Below are 25,335 nucleotides of genomic sequence, written 5' to 3'. Positions count from 1 at the left end.
CTACTGCTGCCAACACTTCTTGGCTAGAAGCATCAACAATCAGAAAGAATTGTATCAATACACGATTCTGATGCATTACTATTTTTTAAATGATATCCTTTGCAACATGTGCCCAATTCAGCAAGGGACTATACAGACAGAGAAGCAGGTATATTCATGCATATCCTAAGCTGGAGGGGAAACTGCATGCATGGACAGGGAAACTGCTGCACAGTATTCCCCAGAGCTGCAGCAGTAGGAGCCACTCTTATAGAGAAAGGGATGGCCAGCTGAAGTTGCCTCTGACAGTCAAGAATAGCAGGTGAGGGCAAAGTTTGCACAGTTCAGCCTCACCTCATCTCATCAACCTTTCAGATAAAGACATAGGCAGTGGAGAGAACTGAATAATACCTATACAGTTAATAAAAGGCGAAAAAATTATATGATCTGAAGAGAAACCAGAGTTCAAAGAAATAGTTAAAAGGACTAATCATTTCTGGTTGTGAGCTCAGCAATTAATTCTTTTAGCACTCTTCACACTGCGACGGTGTCATAACTGATCTCTGATGGTTTTAGAGTTTGATTTGTTGAAGAATCAGCTTCCATTTAATATATTTTCAGTAAATGCTAAAAGGCTTATTTCAATTTGGGGAGGATACAATCACACGGTCCTGATAGATAGTTCTGACTGTAGTCCTGGCAGCACCTGTCCACCTCCACCAATTCAATGCACTAGCAATTACATCCATTTCTCTGCAGTTTACATTCAAATACTATGGCTCCTATGGGGTTGCCAGTTCTAGTGAGAGGGCATTATATCACCACAGAAAGTAGGCTTCTGGATAGTTTCCTCAAAAATAAGCTTTATAACCTCTTCCAACCTTCACAACTTGCCCTTCAAGGTGTAGAATTGTACTCTGAGGGACAAATTACACATACAATCAAGAGTAGGGAACCTGTGGCCCTGAATATATTGTCAGACTCATTTCCATCAGTTTCAGCTGGCATGGTCAATAGTCAAGGATGGTGGAAGATGAAATCAAACAACTTCTGGAGGATCATCTGTTCCCCATGACTGCTTTACAGAGTTGCCAGCAACTTTTTCCTTTCCTTTGTTAAGAAACATGGCATTTGAAATTGCAGTTAGGAAAAGAGAAGGGGTTAATTAACCCCTTCTCTGCTCGTAATTTTGCTTTCCCAAAATTGCCTCACCCCTCAAGCTTCTTTTCCCCTGGGAAAAGAATACAGGGTGGCGGCAACAGAAATAATGGTGCAGAGATTCTTCAGGCAAAGGGTGAAAAGACAAAGGTATTTAAGCAGCACCAGGTGTCAGAAACTGTAGTTAACGGGAATCATATAACTGTAGAGTTGGAAGGGACTCTGAGGATCATCTAGTCCAGCTCCCTGAATAATTAATTCCTTTTCCCCAGCGGTAGCAATAGGCACTTTTGTTAAAGCTGTGAAATTTCACTTATCCCTTAAGTTCTTTAAAGGTAATAGCTGGTATATTGAAGAGAATGCATAACATACAATTTGCAGTGAATCAGGATAATACCTGTACTTGTAGAGTGTTACCAAGGGGCAAAATTGCTTTATTGTTGCTTGGAAGAACAAAGAACATCATGAAATGTTACTACCATGTTTCTCCAAAAATAAGACACTGTCTTATACTTATTTTTCCTTTAAAAAAAAACACGGTGGCTTATTTTCAGGGGATGTCTTTTTAAAAATTAAGTATGGTACAGTTTTAACCTACCAGGTTAAACTGCCTATCACTATGGCTTATTTTCAGGGTATGGCTTATTTTCAGGGTATGGCTTATTTTCGGGGTATGGCTTATTTTCGGAGAAACACGGTAGATAAACTGTAGGATCACTGTTCCATAGCAAACTATCGAACGCATAGCCCACATATAATGAGCATGGAGAGCTAGCTTCTTCCCATTACTGAGACTAATGGGCCAAGATTATCCAGAATATAAAACACTACCTCTGTATCATGTGATTAGTGTCTCCCTACACTCAGCAGCCACAGAAAATTTACCAAAATACATCAAGGGAATTCTGCTTTAAAAATCATGCCTTTCAAAAGATTACTCTACCACAGTAAAACATCCAGTTTATATTATTTAGTGTTACTTAAAGCTTGATTGATACAGTAAACACAGTAAACAAATCCCCACCACCACCTTGCCCTCACTATGAAGTTACAATTCCAATCTTCTCATGGAGCCACGAGGGAAACATTAGAAGCAGCTGTGAATAAAATTCACATATTTTGCTCTGTTGCAAACAGAGGGATGAGAAGGGAAAATGTATTTATTCCAAGAAAACTGAGTTAATTTAAAGTGTGTGTGTGTGTGTGTGTGTAAAAGAAAGAACCCTCCTGTTATCCCAACAATGCCAGAGACAGCCAGCCAGAAAAGACATGAGGCAGCAGCGTGCACAGGAAAAATTGAGGTTACCAGACATCTCTTATTTATTCTAGCCTCGTTGACATGGATCAATGGCAGTCACTTCAATTCAAACCCCTGTAAGCCCACAGTGTTATAGTGAGACCCCTTATTTCTTGGGACATTGTGTTCTGGTAATCCTAAAGGACAATGGATGAAGCAGGACAAGGAACTGGGAGGAGAAAGGAAGAACAAGCCTGCGAAAACCAATTTCTGCTGCTGTTGCTGCTGCCCTGCTATGGCCCACACAATTGGCTGGGGTGGGAGACAGGGAAGCACATCTAGCTGCTCTTAATGCAAAGTGTGGCCGCCTCATGAATTATACCCGTAGGAGCACATGGCTGCTGAACATCCCTCCCCTCCAGCCTGATCCATACCTCATTTTTTAAAAAGAAGAAAATGGAGAGAGAGAAAAGAGCCTCACAGACTCCAACGAGGCTTCGTCTGCCTCCACAGGAAGCAAATGCTTTATCGAGCACCACCATTATTTTTAAAACAATAAAGACACAGGATGTTTTATTTAGCATTACTGCGGATGTTTAAGACAGAAATGTGTCAGTGGCATGGGTGCCTTCTCGGAACTGCTAGGTGAAACTTAAAGCTGCATCCAACGTTCATCGCGCACATGGGCTCACATGGGCCCCGTTAATACCAGTCGATCTACTCTTGGGAAGGAACGCAGCCTTAAGGGGGAAGCATTTCGAATTCATGGGCGGGTGGCCGGAGAAGGAAGAGCATTTGATCAAAAAAAAGAAAAGAGAAAAGGTTGGAATTCTGAACCCCTCTCCCCCCCCCCCGGGAGTTCGCCAAACTAAAGAGTGCGGGATATCCCAGGGGAGACAAAGAGCAGCGGGAGGAAGGTTGCTGCGTGTGGGGAGGAGGAAATAAAGCGAAATAAAGGCGACACAGCCGCCCACCCGCTTGAGGGAAACGGAAAGGAGGCAGATTAAGCTGAGCGGAGGCCCCGACCGCGCCGCCTGGGCGAGACAGAAACAGACACCGGGAGGAAGAAAGCGAGGCTGAGAGGAAGACAAAGGCGCCCTTCCTCCCCCTCCTCTTCCTCCCACCCGGCGGCGGCCCACAGCTTCGCTGAGGGGAGAAAGAAAGAAAGGGAAGCCCCCCCCCGGCAAGTGCTGGGTCCCAGGGCAGGCCCGCTAAGGAGCAGCCAAGCGAAGGAGGCGAGGGGGTTGTGAGGGGAGGAGGAGGAGGAGAAGGGCCGGGTGGAGTCTCCTACCTGCCAGGCGGGACCCAGCCTGGAGCTGCCCCGGTTACAGGCGTCGCCTCATTATGCCGCTGCCGCTCCTGCCCCCGCCGCCATTTCGCCGCCTCCGCCTCTTTTAACTGTCAGGCTCCTCCATTCACCTGGGCCCGGTTAGGACAAGCCTCCTCCCCGCCCCTGCCTACGCAAAAGGAGCTCCACCCTCCTCCGCTTATAGGGCCCGGCTCTGCGCTGCTGGCGCAGAAGCGTTCCGAGAATCCGGGCTTGCCGCCGCCGCTATACGTATACCAACGCACAGGAGAGAGAGAGAAGGAGAGAAACCACACTCGCCTTAGTTTGCGCCGATGAAACGGCGGGCGCGATTGGAGAGGAGGGCCCGGGTGAGAGGTGAAAGGTGGAGGGGCGGACCAATCGGGTGACAGGAGGCAGCGTAAACGGGTAGGGGGCGGGACTTCGCTTGGGCAGAGGCTCGCGTGCGCTGATGTCTGCGGTGCCGGGTGGTGAGAGCGCTCGCTTAGTGAAGGGAGCGCAAGGGAAGCCCTGTTGGGTCAGTCCAGCAGCCCGTGGTGGGAAACGCGCAAGCAGGACCCTGTGGCTTTTCAGAAGCAGTTATTGGGAAGCATTGCTGCAGTTTGACTATGTGCTCTGCCCTGAATTTTCCAGCATTCAGCTTGACTGCATGGATGCCCCATGAGTTCTAGTCAGCGTTCGAAACTGTAATTGTTCTAAGGTGCATTTTGCGCCTAAGATTTTGGATTTGAAACTGCAGAGTGGAAGAAAAGGGGGGACCTTTTTTGCCTCCCCACCTACAGCTACTCTCTGAAGACTGGAGAAGAGACGCTCTTAAAAATATTAGGGGGGTGGGCAGGGGAAGGACCAGACCATGTGAAAAATGAACATACGGGGTAACATTTATCTGCAGTCAGTTCAATCATTTTCAGCTTTGTATTCTAGTTATATAAAAAAGCACGTCTCGATGTTCCGTTGTGGTGCCCATAGCCTAGGTTCACAGCATAAAAATAAATAAAGCAGAAAAAACCATAATAAAACAAAAAAAAACCATAACCCCACCCCACCCCAACATTTTTAAAATGACACCCTTGCCTTTTCTCTAAACGGAAAATTACTGTTGTTGAAGTCTCTGGGAACAAAAGAGCCAGTTCCATTTTGGCAACATCCTTTTGGGGCCCTAAATGAAAACACTTTCCCCCCATCCCCACAAGCTACTTTTAAATGTTTCTTCCAGCCTTTGAGATTGGATGGAGATGGAAACTCCTATCTGGAATGTCCTCTCCCACTTAGCTTGGGAAGCTTGAAAGCCAGACTTTAGTGCAACAGTGCTTTCCATATATGTGATGTCCACCAAGCGGCATTCAGAGGCATACTGCCTCCAACTGTGGAGGTAGAACATTGTTATTGTGGCTAATAACTATGAATTTTGGTTGGTCTTAATAAAGGGATCATAACATTTATACTGGCTTTCTGTTTTTTTTCCTAATGAAGCAACATAGCTACCTACAATGTGTGTGTTCATTCCATTCTTACAAATGCCCATCATTATATGAAGGTATGTTTACATGTTTAATAATAATAATAAAATCTATTTGTACCCCGCCCTCCGTGGCCAGAGCTGGGCTCAGAGCAGCTAACATATATAAATAACACAGTGTACATAAAAACAGGCATCAATTAATTAAAATACATCTTAAAATTACAGTGGAACCTCGGTTTATGAACACCTCGGTTTATGAATTTTCGGTTTATGAACGCTGCAGACCCATCTGGAACGGATTAATTCATTTTCCATTACTGTCAATGGGAAAGTTCGCTTCAGTTTATGAACGCTTCAGTTTAAGTACTCCACGGACCCGTCTGGAACGGATTAATCCACTTTCCATTACTTTCAATGGGAAAGTTTGCTTCAGTTTATGAATGCTTCAGTTTAAGTACTCCGCGGACTGTCTGGAACGGATTAATCCACTTTCCATTACTTTCAATGGGAAAGTTCGCTTCAGTTTATGAACGCTTCAGTTTATGAACAGACTTCCAGAACCAATTGTGTTCATAAACCGATGTACCACTGTAATTCAGACAAATTAGAATCTGGACAAATACCAGTTATCAGGTTAAGATTGAGAGCAGTTAATACTTGCCAAGACCAACTGTTTTCACTGATCATATAAGGACCTGTGAACAGGCTGGGAGGCCTCCTTAATGCTTGTTTTTATACAAAGGATTCGGAAAATACCTTGGCCTGGTGTAACAGCTTCGTCTTGCAGGCCCTGCAGAAAGATGTCAAATCCCGCAGGGCCCTAGTCTCTTGTGGGAGAGTGTTCCACCAGGCCGGGGCCATGGCTGAAAAGGCCCTGGCTCTGGTTGAGGCCAGTCTAATTTTCCTGGGGCCCAGGCTCTTCAGAATGTTATTGTTTGCAGATCTTAAGCATGCTTATTCAAATACATGTTATTCCTGCATACCAGGGGTTTGGACCATAGCTGCCAAGTCTCCCGTATTCCCCGGGAAACCCCTGTTTTTCCAGTCGTTTCCCGCTGGCAGCCTGGATTAAAAAAAACAACCCCGTAAATCCCCCGGATTCTTACCGGCCCGGGGAGGCCGCTGCGGCCATTTTGGAAATGGGCAGAGCATGCGTAGAAGCGACTTCCGGTGCTGCTCTGCCCAGTTCCAAAATGGCTGCAGCGTGACTTCCAGTCGCAGCACGACTTCCGATCCCGGATTTATCAATCTAGGAGTTGGCACCTATGGTTTGGACTAGCTGACACTTGGGAGTCACTTCCAATTCTACAATTCTAAGAATCTGGATCCCATTATAGTCAATGGGGCAGACTCCCAAGCAAATGCACACAGGACAGTACCCACAATTTCACCAACTCAGCCTCTAAGGGACCAATACCCTGATCCTAAATATATTTACTTGTAAAGCAGTCTCTCCTCTTCAAAGCCTTATGGTGCAAGCCCCTCTCCGTACAAATTTTAAACTGCAGCCAAACCCATTTAAAAGTGACAGGTCAAGGCAGCATGAAGAATTTCCTAGTATCCTGATTTCCACATATGCCTAATCAGCTGTTAAGTGGGACAAAGTGATTTTGTTTCAGATTGCGGGCTGCGTATGTGGCATGTGGCATCTATCCTTGTAGATTTGTTTTGGTTTTGAAGCTTTAAGCAGAAAAGGAATTTACATAATGAAACAGACCAGAACAGACTCCAGCAAATACTCAGCACTGGATAACAAAACATAATGACGGAAGCAATAACTTAATAAAAAGATCGAGCACTTGGGAGTGTGTTTTATTTGTGTAGCCCCCCCCCCCCACAATCTAGAACCCCAGCAGACGTCTGCAGAAAATGTTTAGATTTGGGGCTCCTATCAGTGGCAACTTAGAAGATATGTGGACTACAGATCATTTGAGGGGGTTGGAAAGGATTTGACAGCTGCTTCCAACTACCATACTGTATACCGTGCAGTTAGCATTCCCTTCCTTCGGTTCATGAATGAGTGTCAAGTCTCATCTTCAGCTGTCCTGAGGCCTCTAAAATACCAGTGTCTCATCCAAGGGAACATAAATGCCTTAGAACTCCAGAATGGGGGGGGGGATTGGATTCCATATGCCCATAAAGTTAAAAGGACCCCTGACCATTAGGTCCAGTCATGACCGACTCTGGGGTTGCACGCTCATCTCGCTTTATTGGCCGAGGGAGCCGGCGTACAGCTTCCGGGTCATGTGGCCAGCATGACAAAGCCGCTTCTGGAAAACCAGAGCAGCACACGGAAACGCCGTTTACCTTCCTGCTTGGAGCGGGGATGCGAACCGCCGACCTTCTGATCAGCAAGCCCCTAGGCTCTGTGGTTTAACCCACAGCGCCACCTGTGTCTCTTAGAATTCCAGAATGGAAAAAAAAATATTTTGGATTCCATACGCCCATACTTCTCTGTTAAAAGAGCCACATGTAAACATTAAAATCTCAATTACTCAGTGGCAAGAGTTGCTACCTAGTAAATGAAAGAATGATAGTGTTAAATTGTGCATTTATATGTTTCTCATTATTTGATATCAACCAATGGCTTACACAGGAAATGGTAAGGGGCTAGCAGTGTGCTTGTTGCAGTGGAAAGCTTCTAAGCTAAATTTATTTTTTGTTAAAGAGCCATGTGAAGTACATCGTCCAATCTCCTTTTAAAAAAACCCCATGCAATTTTAAAGGATTATAGTACTATTTAGCATTTATATGATGTTTACAATGTTCAGAGGACTTCGTATATGTTATTGAAGTAATCTTGTTTGGATACAGGAGAGGTTATAAAAGAGCCAACTTTCTATATAGACAGACAGAAGAGCAAGAATACAGTAATCACTTGGGGGTAAGGGCCATCATAGCTTAATGGCAGATCACATACCTTGCCCACAAAGGGTCTTTGTTTTACTCCCCAACATCTTCAGGTAGGGCTGAGGAAGACTCCTGCCTGACACCTGAGCCACTGCCAGCCAGTGTAGCAAGGCAGAGGTGGGGAACCTTTGGACCAGAGGATGCTGGGTCACTTCCATCAGCCCCAGCCGGCATGGCCAATGGTCAGGGATGGTGGGAGTTGTAGTCCAGTAGTATCTGGAGGGTCAAAGGTTCCCCATGCCTGAGATGAAGCCTGGGAGATCTGTGGCCTTCCACTTGTTTTACCTACCATACTACTTTCATCATCCCTGACCACTGGCCATGCTGGCTGGGACACGGGGGCTTTGAAACTAAACCAGGGACAGCTGCAAATAACTGTGCAATATACAAATGTGACACTAGATGGCAAAAGTGAGCTATGTCAATTTCAATGTGTTTTTCAAAACTTTTTTTTTTAATAAAAAAAGCATTTTCACAGCATTTTTAATATGTGGGTAGATTCAGATGTGGAAACCCGCAGTTCCTCACCCTTGGTGTAGACAATGGTGAGCTAGATGAACAAGTGGTTTCACTCGGTATAGGGCAGTTTCCTGCAGTCCTAAGAATGAGGATTGGGTAAAGGCTATGAAAAACCACTGTTTCCATGTTGCTAAACAGAGTGTTGGCTTCTTTACATCTCCTTCCCTATCTGAGCAGAATGCTGGTTATTTAAGAATGTGTGTTCTGAAAATCAAAAAGAAGGGACATATTTTAGGAAAGGGTGTATGTAGTATTGGTATTCATTCATTCATTCATTCATTCATTCATTTAGATTTATATACCACCCTTCATCATAGTTCACAGAATAAAATACAGGATAAAAACAAGTAAATACCGGTACAGTAATTAAAAACAAAACAGCAAAACAATAAGCTCCCTTTCCCACAGACACATTTAAAAGGGCTGTAGAATATTAATCAGCCAAAGGCTGTTTTCGCCTGGCACCTAAATATGTGTGTGTGTGTGTGTGTGTGTGTGTGTGTGTGTGTGTGTGTGTGTAAAATGAAGGCTCCAGAAGAGAGCATTCCACAAATGGGGTTCCACTATTGAGATGGCCCATTCTTGTGTTGCCACCCTCTGAACTTCACATGGAGCTGGCACACAAATAAGGGCCTCAGATGATGAACGGGACGGTTTATACAGGGAAAGGCCTGCAGAATGTTCAACCTACTAAGTAGAATTCAGCCCGCCATGAGGTCAACCTCCTGTTGCTACTGGTTGGGGCTGTAAAAATGGAGGTGTGCCGAAGGGCCAGGTTGTTGTTGTTGTTTAGTCGTGTCCGACTCTTCGTGACCCCATGGACCATAGCACGCCAGGCACTCCTGTCTTGCACTGCCTCCCGCAGTTTGGTCAAACTCATGTTCGTAGCTTCGAGAACACTGTCCAACCATCTTGTCCTCTGTCGTCCCCTTCTCCTAGTGCCCTCAATCTTTCCCAACATCAGGGTCTTTTCCAAGGATTCTTCTCTTCTCATGAGGTGGCCAAAGTATTGGAGCCTCAGCTTCACGATCTGTCCTTCCAGGGAGCACTCAGGGCTGATTTCCTTAAGAATGGATAGGTTTGATCTTCTTGCAGTCCATGGGACTCTCAAGAGTCTCCTCCAGCACCATAATTCAAAAGCATCAATTCTTCGGCGATCAGCCTTCTTTATGGTCCAGCTCTCACTTCCATACATCACTACTGGGAAAACCATAGCTTTAACTATACGGACCTTTGTCGGCAAGGTGATGTCTCTGCTTTTTAAGATGCTGTCTAGGTTTGTCATTGCTTTTCTCCCAAGAAGCAGGTGTCTTTTAATTTTGTGACTGCTGTCACCATCTGCAGTGATCAAGGAGCCCAAGAAAGTAAAATCTCTTACTGGCTCCATTTCTTCCCCTTCTATTTGCCAGGAGGTGATGGGACCAGTGGCCATGATCTTGGTTTTTTTTTTATGTTGAGCTTCAGACCATATTTTGCGCTCTCCTCTTTCACCCTCATTAAAAGGTTCTTTAATTCCTCTTCGCTTTCTGCCATCAAGGTTGTGTCATCTGCATATCTGAGGTTGTTGATATTTCTTCCAGCAATCTTAATTCCGGCTTGGGATTCATCTAGTCCAGCCTTTCGCATGATGAATTCTGCATATAAGTTAAATAAGCAGGGAGAGAATATACAAGGGCCAGGTAGGTCTCAAATTATGGCTGGAGGATTGTGCTTGCCTTGGTGGGTCATGTGCAACTCACACTTAATGAGGGAAGATGGCAAAAAGTAACCAGGCTCACAGACCTCAGAGGAAGCTCCTGCTGTCCCACAAGAAACCTGCAGCCTGCCCGCAAGCTGGTGCCCCCCACATGCTGTGGGAGTACAACTCCCATCATCCATTGACCATTTGGATGGGGCTGATGGATGATCTTCCAATACGGGAGCATCAGAAGACTCAAAAGTCCCGATGCAAATGTGCTCTGATCAGCGCTGCATCAGAAAGGAGCCTCTGTGTCCCCATTTTCCTACATCTGAGCCACAGATGTACCAACTGTTCTGTTTGCAGATAACACGCTGGAAGACTGTTTCTGTGCGCATTCATTTAGCACTTTGAGCTTTACCGGGTGGGACAGCCAAAGCCATTCTTCATCCGTTTCCGAAATTACACCCGCTTCTTCAGCGGTGCTCGGGTACTAATCGCTAAAGCTGTAAAGTATCTCTGGTTCATTCCAGGGGCATCGTTCTGCTCTCAGTGGCTGGAAGAAGAATTATGTCCTGTGAGGAGACCGAAGGAAGGGGCGCAGCTGTTCTGCTGTACGCTGTGGGAGTTGGTCAGAACATGTGAGGCCGTGCGTCTGCTTAGGTCAGGCGGATTTTGCATTCTTCAGTGTATTTTTAAAGTAAAATATAGCAGCAAGGTGGGAAGAGTGGGGGAACGCACACAAACCCCAAGACTAACCCATGCAAGTGCTTTGCAGGCTACCATCAAAGGAGGTGGTTTATCATGATGTGCAGGAAGTTCAGATAAAGGCCAACCTGGAGGATTTATAGACCCATGATAAAAGACATGATAGGGAGATGAGGATTCTTTAAGGGTGCTCCTCTATTCCTCCTGCTGTTTTCTGCCTCATTGCAGAAGGAAGCGGGTTTGAAGAGGCCCTGGACAGAGACTACCTCCTCCATCCTGGTGCTTTAACCAAGTGAGAGTGGGTAACATAAGCAGCACATGGTTGTTGACTCTTAATTGCCATTTTATTTTCCCGCTATACAATGGTGCCTTGGTTCTTGAATTTAATCCATTCTGGGAGTCCGTTTGACTCCGGAAACCATTCAAAAACCAAGGCGCGGCTTCCGATTGGCTGCAGGAGCTTCTTGCAGTCAAGCAGAAGCCGCGTCAGACGTTTGGCTTCCAAAAAACATTCAAAAACCAGAACATTCGAAAACCAGAACACTTACTTCCATGTTTTCGGCGTTTGGGAGCCGATTTGTTCAGCAACTAAGCTGTTTGAGAACCAAGGTACCACTGTACCTGGCTTTTGCCTTCAAGGTGTTGGGAAGGTTTGATTTTGGTAGGCTTTGCCAGAACACAGGTCGAGTTTCTCAGCCTGAAAAACAATTTAGTTCAAAACAGGTAAATCCAGCAGGGATGTAGGGGTGAAAAACCTCTGTGCTTTTTACAGAATCTAATAATACTTTAGGCGCCAGGCGAAAATGTTCCTCTTCAACCAGTCCTTTGGCTGATTAACATCCTATACACTTTTAAATGTGTTGTGGGAGGGAGTTATTGATTTGGCTTTTTTCTTGTTGTTTTTGATATGTATTTTGTTTTTATCTTGTGAGCTACCCTGAGATCTACGGATGAAGTGTGGTATGCAAATTTAATTTAATAATACTACTACTAATACTGTAATAAGTGTGGCCTCATTATTTCCCCAATGGAGGCTTATCACTAGGCTGTGCTTTTTCTGGGGGTACTCAAGGGTATGCAGACCCTGGACCTCCCCCCCCCATGTTAAAAGTGTGGCACTTATTGTACGGTAGCAACTTCATGTCAATCAATCAAACTTCAATCAATCAATCAATCAGTCAAGCAAGCAAGCACTCTCTCTCTCTCTCTCTCTCTCTCTCCCACATACACTTATGGGGAGTGGAGTGTTCATTTTTATGGGCATGACTCTTCACCCCATCATCACAATGCATACATAAATTTATTTGTATGCCACCTTTCCATAGTTAAATCCATGCTCAAGGCAGCTTACAACATGAAGGGGGGGGGAAATCACATAATTACAAACATAGTAAAAGTAGTCATTAACAATAAATAAAACATCAAAAGTACACAACCAAATCGAACCATTACCAGATAAATCATAAGATCAAAAATAAAAATACAAAAAATGTCAATAACAACCCCCTCCCTTAAATATTGCCCCCAGCCCAGGAGTCTGTTCAGCAGCCTCAGCTTTTGTAGCTGGAGTCAGTCCAGAGGCTGCCCTCTCAGGTCATGTGGGAAAGGCTAGCAAGGCAGGGAGCAGGTCTTCCAGGACACAGCCAAGATCTCAACCACACTCCCTCCCAACTCACCCAACAGCTGGAGGGAAATTGGAGGTAGGACACCCCCATTGGCCACACTAAAGGCCACTGAAGACTGCATGATTACCATCTGTAAACTGGGAAATTTTAATTATGTAAAATGATTGGAGGTGTGTGCACTTGTATGTCAAATGTGGAAGAGAGAAGGCTCTCTCTAAGGTACAGGCTCTTTGGTTCATTAATTTTAATTGGGCTTGTTCTGGCTTGCAGGCTTAATTTGGCAGTGACGCTGAGTTCTGAGTGTAACGCAGCAACTAGGTGCAGGTTGCTTTTTGTATATCTTGTTCTTGTTGTCCTTCTCTCATTCTCCTGTCGCTTTTGCAAAAGGTCAGTGCCTCCCACTTTGTAGCATTGGTTTTTACAATGCCAGCCTGAATTTACGGGCCCTAGATGTCCGCTTCTGGAACTCCTTCCCGAGTAAATTCAATTCTAGCATTAAGCTGCATCGAGAAGTCTGTAAAAGATTAAAAGGTCGCAGAACATTAACCAAATACAGCAGGCGCCTTATCCCCTGAAAGCACCTGCCGTGCGGCCTGTGCCTCTTGTTAGCATGGGCTGATTGGAGAGGGAAATAAAATAAAAAGAAAGGGTATCTAATGTCTACGAGGAATCAATGATAGGACAACTTTGTGCGCAGAAGGTAAGGAACGTAGCAAGCTGCCTTAAAAGCAGGAGAGACAATCTAGCCCAGTATATCCTGCTCTAACTCACACAGCAATGGTGCTGACTCCAAACCCTTCATATTGTGTGGTCAGTCCATCCTTCCTTTTCCCAATGTCTGCACATTGAGCATGGACAGGTACGTATCACAGATGGGACTCCACGTGATGGAGGTGCCTGCAGAATTAGGTGCGCAGGATGCTGCCTTATGCCGAGTCAAACCATTGTTCCATCTAGATCAGGCATAGGCAACCTTGGCTCCCCAGATGTTTTGGAACTACAACTCCCATGATCCCTGACCACTGGCCCTGTTAGCTAGGGATCATGGGAGTTGTAGTTCCAAAACATCTGGAGAGCCAAGGTTGCCTATGCCTGATCTAGATGACTATCGTCTACATTGGGGCAGCCAACGGGGTGCCTGCCCTCCAGGTGTCACTAGACTGCTGGTCAAGAGTGATGGAGGTGTCCAACAAGATCTTGATGCCCTTATGTTGGCTACCCCTGGTCTAGACTAACTGCCAAAGGCTATGCAGGTTTTCCCCTAGCCCAACTTGAAGATGTTAGGAATTGAACCCAGGATCTTTTGCATGCAAGGCGGCAGACACTTTACAGTGCACTGAACTAAGGCCCTTCCCCAAGGAACCCCTAGGTTCCTCTTCCGATGTCTACCTGTTAGGAGCAGGACTGAGCCAGCCATCTGAGAATAGGGCAGGGACAGGCTTTGGTCATCTTCCGTAATACGGTGCCCATTGTGAGCCCAAAATTTGGTGCCCCCAAAGGAATATTCTTTAATAATAATAATAATAATAGTTTATTATTTATACTCCGCCCATCTGGCTGGGTTTCCCCAGCCACTCTGGGCGGCTTCCAACAGAAAAATGAAATAAAACAATCTATTAAACATTAAAAGCTTCCCTTAAGAGGGCTGCCTTCTAAAAATCTGGTAGCTGTTTTTCTCTTTGACATCTGATGGGAGGGCGTTCCACAGGGCGGGCGCCACCACCGAGAAGGCCCTCTGCCTGGTTCCCTCCAACTTGGCTTCTCACAACGAGGGAACCGCCAGAAGGCCCTCGGTACTGGACCTCAGTGTCCGGGCAGAACGATGGGGGTGGAGACGCTCCTTCAGTTATACTGGACCGAGGCCGTTTAGGGCTTTAAAGGTCAGCACCAACACTTTGAATTGTGCTCGGAAACGTACTGGGAGCCAATGTAGATCTTTCAAGACCGGTGTTATGTGGTCTCGGTGGCCGCTCCCAGTCACCAGTCTAGCTGCTGCATTTTGGATTACAGTGGTACCTCTACTTACGAATAACTCTACTTACGAATGTTTCTACTTACGAACGGAGCTCTGTCTGCCATCTTGGATGCGGATTAGATAGGATTTTTTCTACTTACGAATTTTTAGATAGGGTTGCTTCGACTTACAATTTTTTTCTCCCAATGCATTCCTATGGGATTCGACTTACAATTTTTTTTTGACTTACGAATGTGCGTTCGGAACGCATTAAATTCGTAAGTAGAGGTACCACTGTAATTGTAGTTTCCGTGTCACCTTCAAAGGTAGCCCCACGTAGAGCGCATTGCAGTAGTCCAAGCGGGAGATAACTAGAGCATGCACCACTCTGGCGAGACAGTCCGTGGGCAGGTAGGGCCTGCGTACCAGATGGAGCTGATAAACAGCTGCCCTGGATACATAATTAACCTGCGCCTCCATGGACAGCTGTGAGTCCAAAATGACTCCCAGGCTGCGCACCTGGTCCTCCATTCAGGACCAGGGAGTCCTCCACACTGGCCCGCCTTCTGTCCCCCACAAACAGTACTTCTGTCTTGTCAGGATTCAACCTCAATCTGTTAGCCGCCATCCATCCTCCAACTGCCTCCAGACACTCACACAAGTATTGATCTTCTCAATTTTGTGCCCCCTTGGCTCACTGCCCCGTGCGGGGGCACAGCTTGTACCTCCCTAAATCCAGGGCTGCTTATGGGGTAGAGCAATGATTCCTAAACTTGGGTCTCCAGCTGCTTTTGGGCTACAATTCCCATCATTCCTGACCACTCGTCTTGCTAGCTAAGGATGATGGGAGTTTTAGTCCAAAAACAGCTGGAGACTCAAATTTGGGAAACACCGGTAGAGCCAGTTGCACAATTTTCCTCCTCGCTCTAAGCATGAATCCCACTGTGCAGTGTGTATTGTTATAAATTTGCAGGGAGGATCCCCCTCCCCCCAAAAAACCCCAATAAATGAATGAATGTCAGGATCTAGCTAATATTTGGAATATTGAAGGGAAGGTTCCGAGCCATTGCAGAATACAGGCTAAGCTTTCTTTTCAAGCCAGGGCCTCACCTGATAGAGACATTAGCATGACAAAAGGTGTTGATGACCAACGTCAGAGAGAAATCCTTGGACCCTGGCAGACTGTGCTGCAGGAAAAGGTAAAAGGTAAAGGGACCCCTGACCATTAGGTCCAGTCGTGACCGACTCTGGAGTTGCGCACTCATCTCACATTATTGGCCGAGGGAGCCGGCGTATAGCTTCCAGGTCATGTGGCCAGCATGACAAAGCTGCTTCTGGCAAACCAGAGCAGCACATGGAAACGCCGTTTACCTTCCCGCTGTAGCGGTTCCTATTTATCTACTTGCATTTTGACGTGCTTTCGAACTGCTAGGTTGGCAGGAGCTGGGACCAAGCAACGGGAGCTCACCCCGTCACAGGGATTCGAACCGCCGACCTTCTGATCAGCAAGCCCTAGGCTCAGTGGTTTAACCACAGCGCCACCTGGGTCCCTTGCTGCAGGAAAAAGGTGGCTCTAAAAACAAGGCTTGGGATAGCAGGGGAGGAGTTGCTTGCCAGAAAGGTTTGCTGAGAACAAGAAAGAACAACAAAGGTCAGAACCATTTTGGCAGGTAGAGAGAAAGGGCAGGGTATATATATGTGAATAAACCACATATCTTAAAAGTCACTAACTTTTCTGCCACACCTTCATTTCCCCAAAGGAACACAGACCGTGGAAGAGGGCCCAAACCCCTGGAATCTTGGGCATTGCTTGGCAAAAATTGGTGTGGCTTGTAACACTGTAAAGGAAGGGAGTTTCTCTTGCACAGCTCTCAAGATGTTTGTCCATTTGGGCATTTCAGTTTGGTAACTCTACAAGCTACAGATGTCACGAGACAGCATAATGAAACAGTAACCTTACTACTCGATTGTGGGGATAGAATAGAATTTTGCTGCACATGGACAGGATAAGTTTTCTAGATTAGAATGTGAGGGAGAAGGCAGGTGCTAGCTTGACACTTTTTCTACGTAAGGGATTTATTTTTGCTGAAGTAGTGCAGTACACACAGACTGTTTTCACCTGCTGCTTATGGGAACAAGACGTAGCAGGAAATAAGCACTGGGGGGGGGGCAATTTTATCACACCGTTAATTAGAAGGACATGAGGAGGAGGATACGATGATAGGCTAGCTTGTAAAGGAACCTAACGGTTGGTATAATGTTGTTGTTGTTTAGTCGTTTAGTCGTGTCTGACTCTTTGTGACCCCATGGACCATAGCACGCCAGGCACTCCTGTCTTGCACTGCCTCCCGCAGTTTGGCCAAACTCACGTTCGTAGCTTCGAGAACACTGTCCAACCATCTCGTCCTCTGTCGTCCCCTTCTCCTAGTGCCCTCAATCTTTCCCAACATCAGGATCTTTTTCCAAGGATTCTTCTCTTCTGATGAGGTGGCCAAAGTATTGGAGCCTCAGCTTCACGATCTGTCCTTCCAGTGAGCACTCAGGGCTGATTTCCTTCAGAATGGAGAGGTTTGATATTCTTGCAGTCCATGGGACTCTCAAGAGTCTCCTCCAGCACCATAATTCAAAAGCATCAATTCTTCATCAATCACCCTTCTTTATGGTCCAGCTCTCACTTCCATACATCACTACTGGGAAAACCGTAGCTTTAACTATACGGACCTTTGTAGGCAAGGTGATGTCTCTGCTTTTTAAGATGCTGTCTAGGTTTGTCATTGCTTTTCTCCCAAGAAGCAGGCGTCCTTTAATTTCGTGACTGTTGTGACCATCTGCAGTGATCAAGGAGCCCAAGAAAGTAAAATCTCATGGTATAATATGGTATAACATGGTATAATAGTTGGATTTTTAAAAATAAACTGCATTGGTGATCTGAATCTTAACAATAGGATGAAGCTTTTTCACCAAGTCTTTCCAGCAGCAGAATTACAAGAATGCAGCATAAAAATTGCCCTTTCTAGAGTGCACCAGTTGAGAAAGCAGATGGTGGACCAATTATTAAGATGCTCCCTCCCATTAAAAGTCCCCTGCCAACATCAAAAGTTAGACTGCCGGGGAGACTGTCACAGTATGCTAGTTTTTAAAATGTATTTATTTTACACACGGAAGCATTAAAAACATACCACCTCCATAAACATGCCATTTAGCCTTTACCATGAACACAAATTCTGAGTGCCTTTGGCTATTTGCTGAGCTGCTGTGATGTCATGGAAGGTTAATGAACACTAGCTGATTCTATGGAACAGAATGCTGAAAACGGTGAGGCTGTTGAGTGGGAAATGGGAGGCAAGTTTGGGGTGGGAAGGAGGGGAAGAAACCAAGTCTATTGTTGTTGAGAGAGGATGCACGGACATGGGGAGGGTGTCTGAAACAGACATATTAAATTTGGTGTCGCTGGACTGATTTTTGGCGGCAAGTCTGTAATGTATCAAATGTTGGGATGGAAATTAATAGACCAGCTGCTATGAGCCAGATTTGGCCTGTGGGGTCTTCCAGTCCTGTCAATCAGACCGGAACTGAAGCATGCCGATGGAGAGCTTGTGGGGATTCCTCTAAGAATCAACTTTCCCCCTATGAGAAGGAGAAATTGCAGGAACCCTTTCCTTAATGATTGACCCACTAAGTGTGACTTCCATACAAGGAAAAGTCGAATCGAAAGACCAAGTTGTCATCGTTTATAAATGCCTTACAATATTTTTTTAGAATGATGAATTGATGGCTAAATTGGAGCAAGGTACCAGCCCTCTTCAGGAACATTCATGGAAACATAGGAAGTGGGGACACATATACAGTGGAGCTGTGCCTTTGGCCCAGTTTCACGTCACACCTCTTTCACTGTCCCCTTGGTGTATTTGCAGCAAACTTCTTCCCGGCACAAAGTGAGAATGCTGAGTTTCCAGGTTCTCATTCATTCAGGTGGCCTCCATGCAGGGGAAGCTGGGCCAATAGGGCAAACAGGGCACTGCCCTGCCATGTTCAGTCTGTCCTCAGGCAGCCCCAACCTGCCTACCTCCTAACTGAAAACCTGGCTGTCAGCTTCTGACACCTTAGGGTTGCCTTTGCAGAATTTAGCAGGGAGGGATGGGGACCAAAGTAGAATTCGGTGGCTCCACCTATCACTGGCTCTGGCTCCACCTACTTTTGGCCTTCCTGCCTTCCTCCCCACAGACTTCCACAGACACACGAGGCGCCTGTGCCACAGATGTTCACCGTAAACATGCATAAGTGCCGGAGGAATCGCGCATCCTTGCTCCACCCATGTCGCACTGATCATCTCTGGAGAGGCTGGCGAGAGCTTCTTAAGGACGCCGTGGCTTGAGTAATTATTATAATATGCAATTCTTCCCAATACTGTTATTTGTATAGTGCCAGTACCAGCATGCATGGCACTTTACAAAGTGTAAGAGGACAAGCCCTCTGCCCCGAGGAACTTACAATCTACAATTCAACCCATGGGAGGCAACAGAAGACAGGTGAGGGAAAGGTGTAGCCTGTGTTTATTTTTGTTAAAGTATTATTCTTTGTTACAGAAGGGCAGTGGTTCCCAAACAGCTGCCTGCCCCAAGACCATTTGAAAATTGCGGAGGGTCTTGGTGGACCACTCAACGATTTCTCTGCCTGTTTAGGAATCGTGATATGCTGTGTATGCTTTTTGACTTTCCCTCTGCTCCTTTTCAAGTGTCTTGTCGGCCTCTTTCCCCAACTTGGGACTTATCTCTATCCTGCGCAAGCCAAAGTTTATTCATCTGGGGAAGAAAAAGCCTCCTCTCTCTTTCACGTCCACAGACCACCTGAATGAAACTCCCGGACCACACACTTTGGGAAGCCCTGTGGTTGTATGCAGGGACTAAGAGAGGGTTAGGGGTCCTTATATTTGTAGGACCCCAGCTCCCAGCAGCCCCAACCATCCTGAAAAATGGTCAGGAAATATGGGAGTTGTAGTCCAGCAAATATCTGAAGGAAAAATGGCTCCCCAACCATGGATTAAGATGTTGCTTGGAAGCCCTGGTACCTGTCTTCCTCTTCTTAAATCATTTCTGTGAACCGCCTGAGACCTCTGGGTATAGGGCAGTATATAAACTCTAATAATAATAAACCAAATTATTTCAGCTTGTGACAAAAACGGTATGAAAAGCTGTTCTGACTTCCTAAATCAGAGGTTAACATGGATTTCAAAGAGGAAAGTAGGCAAACAAACCAATTTAGTACAGAAAATCCATCTATTTATTTGAAAATCAGAGGCATTAGAAAATAAAGTTTCAAGCTGTTCACTATTGCACTCTCCTTTTAATATAACTACAGATCAATGGTTGGGGCGGGGGCAACCCACGTCCCCTTTGCTGTTTGTTCCAACTATACATAAAACATTTTATTTATTCTTAAAAAAATACTTTTGGAGACCAAGTGCAAACATTCAGTGTATAGAAGTGGCCAGGAAAACATACCAGGAGTACATAATGTGCTTGCTTATTTCTGTGCTTTTAAAAACAAATCCTTCTGTCTTAGTAACATCATGTTCAGATTGTCCCCGCTGAAAAGAAATGCCAATGCACCACAGAACAAAACCTGAATAAGCCAAAGGTTGCCAGTAGTTTGTAGAGTTCAAATCACAGCACAATCCTTTGCATATTTACTCAGAAGATCTGTCAAGGATTTCTCCCACGAAAAAATGTCCAGCCTAAATAAATGAACTGCACTATGTACCCAAGAAAAAAATATTGGTGTGCAGTAGTGCAAATTCATAAAGGAAGTTTTGTTGCTTTGTATGTTTATTACATTTATATCCCACCTTTCCTCCAAGGAGCTCAAGGCAACATACACAACTGCTGCCCCACTTTATTCTCACAACAACCCTGCAAGGTAGGTTTGGCCGACCTAATGTCATCCTGTGAGCTTCACGTCTGAGTGGGGATTTGAACCAGCAACTCCCCAGTCCTAAATAAGAGTGTGGAGCCACTACATCACATTGGTTTGCTCCATTTCATTTACAAACTCTGGTTAAGCACCTTCAGGATCTTCTTTTCCTTTTTTTAAAAATAAGGTTCTCTATTTTTCTCTACAACCCTGAGGACTAGAATATTGGAATGCAGTATATATTTAAACGAAAGTTCTGGGTTTCAAGATTTCACCTCTGGAAATGCGAGCTTCTTCCTTTGGTGCTTTAAGTGAAGGATTTCACAGTTATTTAAATACTTGGCTGAATTCGGTCCATTTCTTAAGCTAGACAGCACTGGATGGTTTTAGCTGCCCTTGTTGCACGATTGGGCCTGCAGTCCTAATCACAGTTACTTGGGAGCAAGCTCCACTGAGTGAACATGCTTAGGATTGTGCTGTTAATTGGCAGGAGGGCTGCAGCTGCAACAGGGCAGTTATGTGCTGCAAAACCTAAGAAATGGATTTCTTAGCCTCATACAACAGCACCCTCCAAATTTCACTAAGAGCTACGGGAAAACCGAGTAGGCAGACAACACGCCACTGTTTGCTTCTCTCGCAGCATTCTCCCCTTCCCGTAAACTCAGCTAGGTTTCTCGGCACTGCCCAAGAGACAAATTCTGTTTTGCTAACCCGCATACTCTATCAACTGCATGATGTTTCAGGCAGCAGCTGCAGACTGTGCCTGGTTTAATCTGAGCGCTCTGCCGCTTGAATGGGTAGTTGGTAAGCACTGGGGTGGAAAGGGAGAAATAATAATACTAATAATACAGTCATCCCTGCAGCCCTTTGTTTTCCTGGCAGAGGAATCATTTTGGAAGAATATCAGTAGCATCAAGAGAAACACTTTTCTGAGCTATCGTGCTGCTCGTCATGGATGACTTGACTTTTTCAGAAAACAAAAATGCAGCTATGGCACATTTGCCCAGCTTCAGGGGGAATTCAGCAGGACTGCATCCAAATGATTTCTCCCAGTAATCGGGATGCTTGCCAAAACGGACGTGCACAATTCAAAACAGCCAAAATCATGTCACACAGAGAAGGTCCTCTTCCTGCCACGTTAATCTGACATGGAAATAAGACCCCAGAGGTTTGGCCGCTGTTACATGCAGATGGCAGCAGAGGCAACAGTAATGGAGTTAATGCGGCTGAGAAAAGCCCGGCAGAACCGCCATGCGTTTGGGTCAATTCAGGAACATCAAAGAGGCTCGAATAATTTGAAATTATTCAAATTATTGAAACTAAGTAAGCTTGGGGTGTCAACAGGCTGGATGGCCTTTTAAATTTAAAACCTTCCCCAGGGCAAGCTGAATTGGCAGCATTATTTCTTACTGCAGGCAGGAGACATCATTTCTACGTACTCCTTGTCTCTAGCAACTGACAGGACACCACAAAGAAAGGCTGTTGATTCTTTGGAACTTTTATATCTATCTATCAATTTATCTATACAGGAGAGCTTTTAAAAATGGTATTTTCCCCACCTGCAGTCTGAAGTGGCACAGGCCATTCTACTCCCTCATTCTGCTGCATGAATCCAGGGAGTGCACGATTGAGCCTGCATTCAATCGGCTCCCCAAAGACGTGCAACGGATTCTACCCTCTGTATTCAGAACAGGTCAAGCCTGCTGGATCAGGCCAATGGCCCACCCAGCCCAGCATCCTGATCTCACAGTGGTCAACCGGATGCCTCAATGGGAAGCCTGCAAACTGGACATGAGCACACTGCCCAGCTGTGATTCCCAGTAGCAGGGATTCAGGGGAGGTAGAGCATCATCATCATGGAAAGTAGTTCATTGATAGGCTTGTCCTCCATGAATTTGCCAAATGCTCTTCTAAAGCCATCCATGCTGGTGGCCATCACTGCCTCCTGTGGGAGCAGGTTCCTTCATGCCCCATTTCTGAGCTCTCCAAAAGGATCTGCTTAGCTGCTTTTGGAAACCAAATGGTGGACGAAATGACTATAGGTCTGGTCCAACTTCTTATGTCCTTATTCCCATCCATTGGGACATTATGAGTTTTATCCGGGAAACCTAACCCTAACTGAAACCCTTCACGCTTGCTGACACCCTAACTTTGGTTCACATTCGTTGACATGTCAACACACGGAACAAATTCCGGTTGTGCGAAGGGAGAGGAAGCAGCATGTACAAGACACACACTGGAATCCACTATATAGTAATGCCAGCCATTGACACTGCAGCTCTGGTGCTACGGGATTATGCTGAGAGAACCATGGACTGAGCATTTTACGGATTCTAATATGGCAACCAGAGGCTAACAACTCTCCTACCTTGGTCAATAAAACACAAGTCTCTCACCTCATCTCAGTATATGGCTCATCTTCTCTCCTAACCCACCCTCATGACACTGATACGGTTCCAAATAACAACATTTCTTCCATACATTTCCACTGAAAGTATAAAAAGGGTCCCTCCTTCATTTTTATCTAGAGCAAGGCTGAGGGGAGCCTGTGGCCCTCCAGGAGATGCTGGACTACAACTCCCATCATGCCTTGCCACTGCCTGATGGGAACTGGAGTTTTAGCAATGTAAGGAGGCATCCATTTCTATTCTACCCCATGTCCATAGCACGCCACGCCGGTTCCGTACCACTGCAGTTCAACTTCCATCCAAAGCCACATTGTTCATCTTGCTGTCCACTGTGGTGACATTTTACATAATTATGTAATTAATCCACGGTGCACCTGAAGCAGCAAAACCAGAAGCCTTCATCTGCCCCGCCTGCAATACAGCCACAGCAGGCGCTGTAACTCTCCAATGGTTTGACTTCACCTCCAAAGGCGCACTCCTCCATTGTCTCCCAAAACAGACAGACGCCAACGATTGTGATACTCTTCCACATCATTCATTTAAATGCAAAGGACATTGGATAAAAAGGAAACACAATGCAAAGGTTGTGTGTGTCATCAATTAAGCATTGTTTGAGGACTGAAAACAACAACAGTGTAGACCTGAAGACCCACAGGTTCCCCATTCCTGACCTAAATCACTGTCTGCCATTCCTTCACAATCCCATATACATTAACCTCAAAATTGGTTAAATTCTGGTCTTGAGCCATATCACATACTTCTGAAGAAAGTTCTCTGGAGCTATTCCAGATTCTTCTAACATAGACTATATAGTGCAATCCGATACATGTCTACTCAGAAGCAAGTCCAATGAATTCAGTAGTGGGGACCAGACTGCAGCCTTAGATTGGTTCTAGCTGCACGTGCTAGATAATAAAATAATTACATCTTGTTTCAGTTTATGGAGGAAGGACAACTTTCTTCAATCAAAAAGTTCTACTGAAAAGGCAACACAAAAAATACACACACATATATTTTTGGCAGATTTCATGGCTGTAGATAAAATCCGAAGTATAAGAATGATTCCTTTTGAAGACTAGAACGCTCTAAATCTTTCCCTAAGAGATTATTCATTTTATTTAACATCCTATAAAGCAAGGCACAGACATACAAAAATTGCAAGTATTAAGTAATTAACCCAATGTCTTCATTCTCTCTCTCTCTCCTATATATATATAATCTCTACCTACCTACCTATCTATATATATACTATATGTACACAAAGTCAGGTGAGCTGAATCTTCATAATGTAACAAGCCACCTGAGTAAAAGAACGAGCTCTGAATTCAGGGGAGGGGTGTGTGGAGTCCTGTACTTTGGCTAACACTTCTACCTCCTGAAGAAACGCATTTTGGGGCACATCAAACAAAGAACATCAAGCCGCTATCTTTTATTATTCTGGCTCACTCACAGGGATCAAAGTGGGCTGCTAACCAGCTGTGGAAGGAGCAATAAGCAGTAGACCAACACCCAGAGGAAAACAATGAAGTAAAACAGCTCAGGCTGCTCTGTCCGCGGAGAGGGGCTAGGCACGCTGGCCTTGTCGGAAGCGTCTTTCTTTTCAAGGTCTTTTCTCTTTCTGCAAAGGAATAAGACGAAAGATAGTCACTGGAGGCCTATCTCAGAGTACCTTGCCTGAAGGTGGGCAGCTACTGCAGAGAGGGAGCCTTGTGGGATTCCAAAGATGATCCCCCCAGGCCAGAAGCAGCTCACTGGCATGGGGACATTATGGTAGCTTTCTAGCAGGTGGGTTGCTGTTGCCTATGAGGAAAGAGAGGGGCAAGGCAGCAGGGAGACTGGCGTGGTGCAAACACATCATCAGACTCAATCCAGTGCTCCTGCCAATGCAACTGCACTGTGCTGACCTCCTTGCCACTTTCCAATCTCCCTCTCACTAAGCAGTGACTCACATGCCAGGCTCCACCCCATCCACTAAGCCACTTCTACTCCGGACACCTTCATTACTACCCTTCCAGCTCCAAGGAAAGGAAAATCCTGGTTATTGGAGCTTTCAGTAGCTAGATTCATTGGTTTAATGCATCGCAGCATTTGGTTTGCTTTACTTCATTTGGCTTGTGGATAGTTTAGAGGAGGCACCCCCAAACTCTGCCCTCCCGCTGTTTTGGGACTACAATTCCCATCATCCCTGACCACCAGTCCTCTTAGCTAGGGATCATGGGAGTTGTAGGCCAAAACATCTGGAGGGCCGCAGTTTGGGGATGCCTGGTTTAGAGCCTGCTGAATTAGTTCGTTGCTGTTGTTATCTATTTTTTAGCCCACAATGGCAGATTTTTTTATTTTTTATTAATTTGGCTGGCTATTCTATTAGGATAATCATTTTAAAAAATAATAGAAATTTCGTTAATTCACGTTGAAATGCCATTTGGCAGAAAAAGGTGGCACACAGATCTTTCAAGATTTTTTAATGCTTCAAGTCAGGTT

At 45.4% G+C, this 25,335-nt stretch overlaps 2 protein-coding genes across 6 annotated transcripts in view; both read right to left on the bottom strand.

Annotated features, from left to right (window-relative positions):
* The window catches only part of DICER1 (dicer 1, ribonuclease III), a 51,688-nt gene extending 47,758 nt beyond the window's left edge, over window positions 1-3,930 (bottom strand). The window contains exon 1 of one of the 2 annotated variants that reach the window (XM_035106668.2): window positions 3,666-3,930. The gene's annotated coding sequence lies outside the window, so the exon portion shown is untranslated. The remainder of the gene's footprint in view (window positions 1-3,665) is intronic. The other variant, XM_060272053.1, reaches the window with a different exon arrangement.
* Window positions 3,931-19,025: 15,095 nt separating this feature from the next.
* CLMN (calmin) overlaps window positions 19,026-25,335 on the bottom strand; it is a 68,997-nt gene continuing 62,687 nt past the window's right edge. For 3 of the 4 annotated variants that reach the window (XM_060272040.1, XM_060272050.1, XM_060272043.1), the window contains one exon: window positions 19,026-24,472. In XM_060272040.1, the coding sequence (XP_060128023.1) occupies window positions 24,310-24,472 (163 nt within the window). In that variant the 3' untranslated portion in view covers window positions 19,026-24,309. The remainder of the gene's footprint in view (window positions 24,473-25,335) is intronic. The other variant, XM_035106652.2, reaches the window with a different exon arrangement.

The sequence above is a fragment of the Zootoca vivipara genome, chromosome 1 (genome assembly GCF_963506605.1).
Source record: "Zootoca vivipara chromosome 1, rZooViv1.1, whole genome shotgun sequence".
NCBI classification, from domain to species: Eukaryota; Metazoa; Chordata; class Lepidosauria; order Squamata; family Lacertidae; genus Zootoca; species Zootoca vivipara.
Note: the sequence above shows the minus strand (reverse complement) of the source record. Positions and strands in the feature narration are given on the sequence as shown.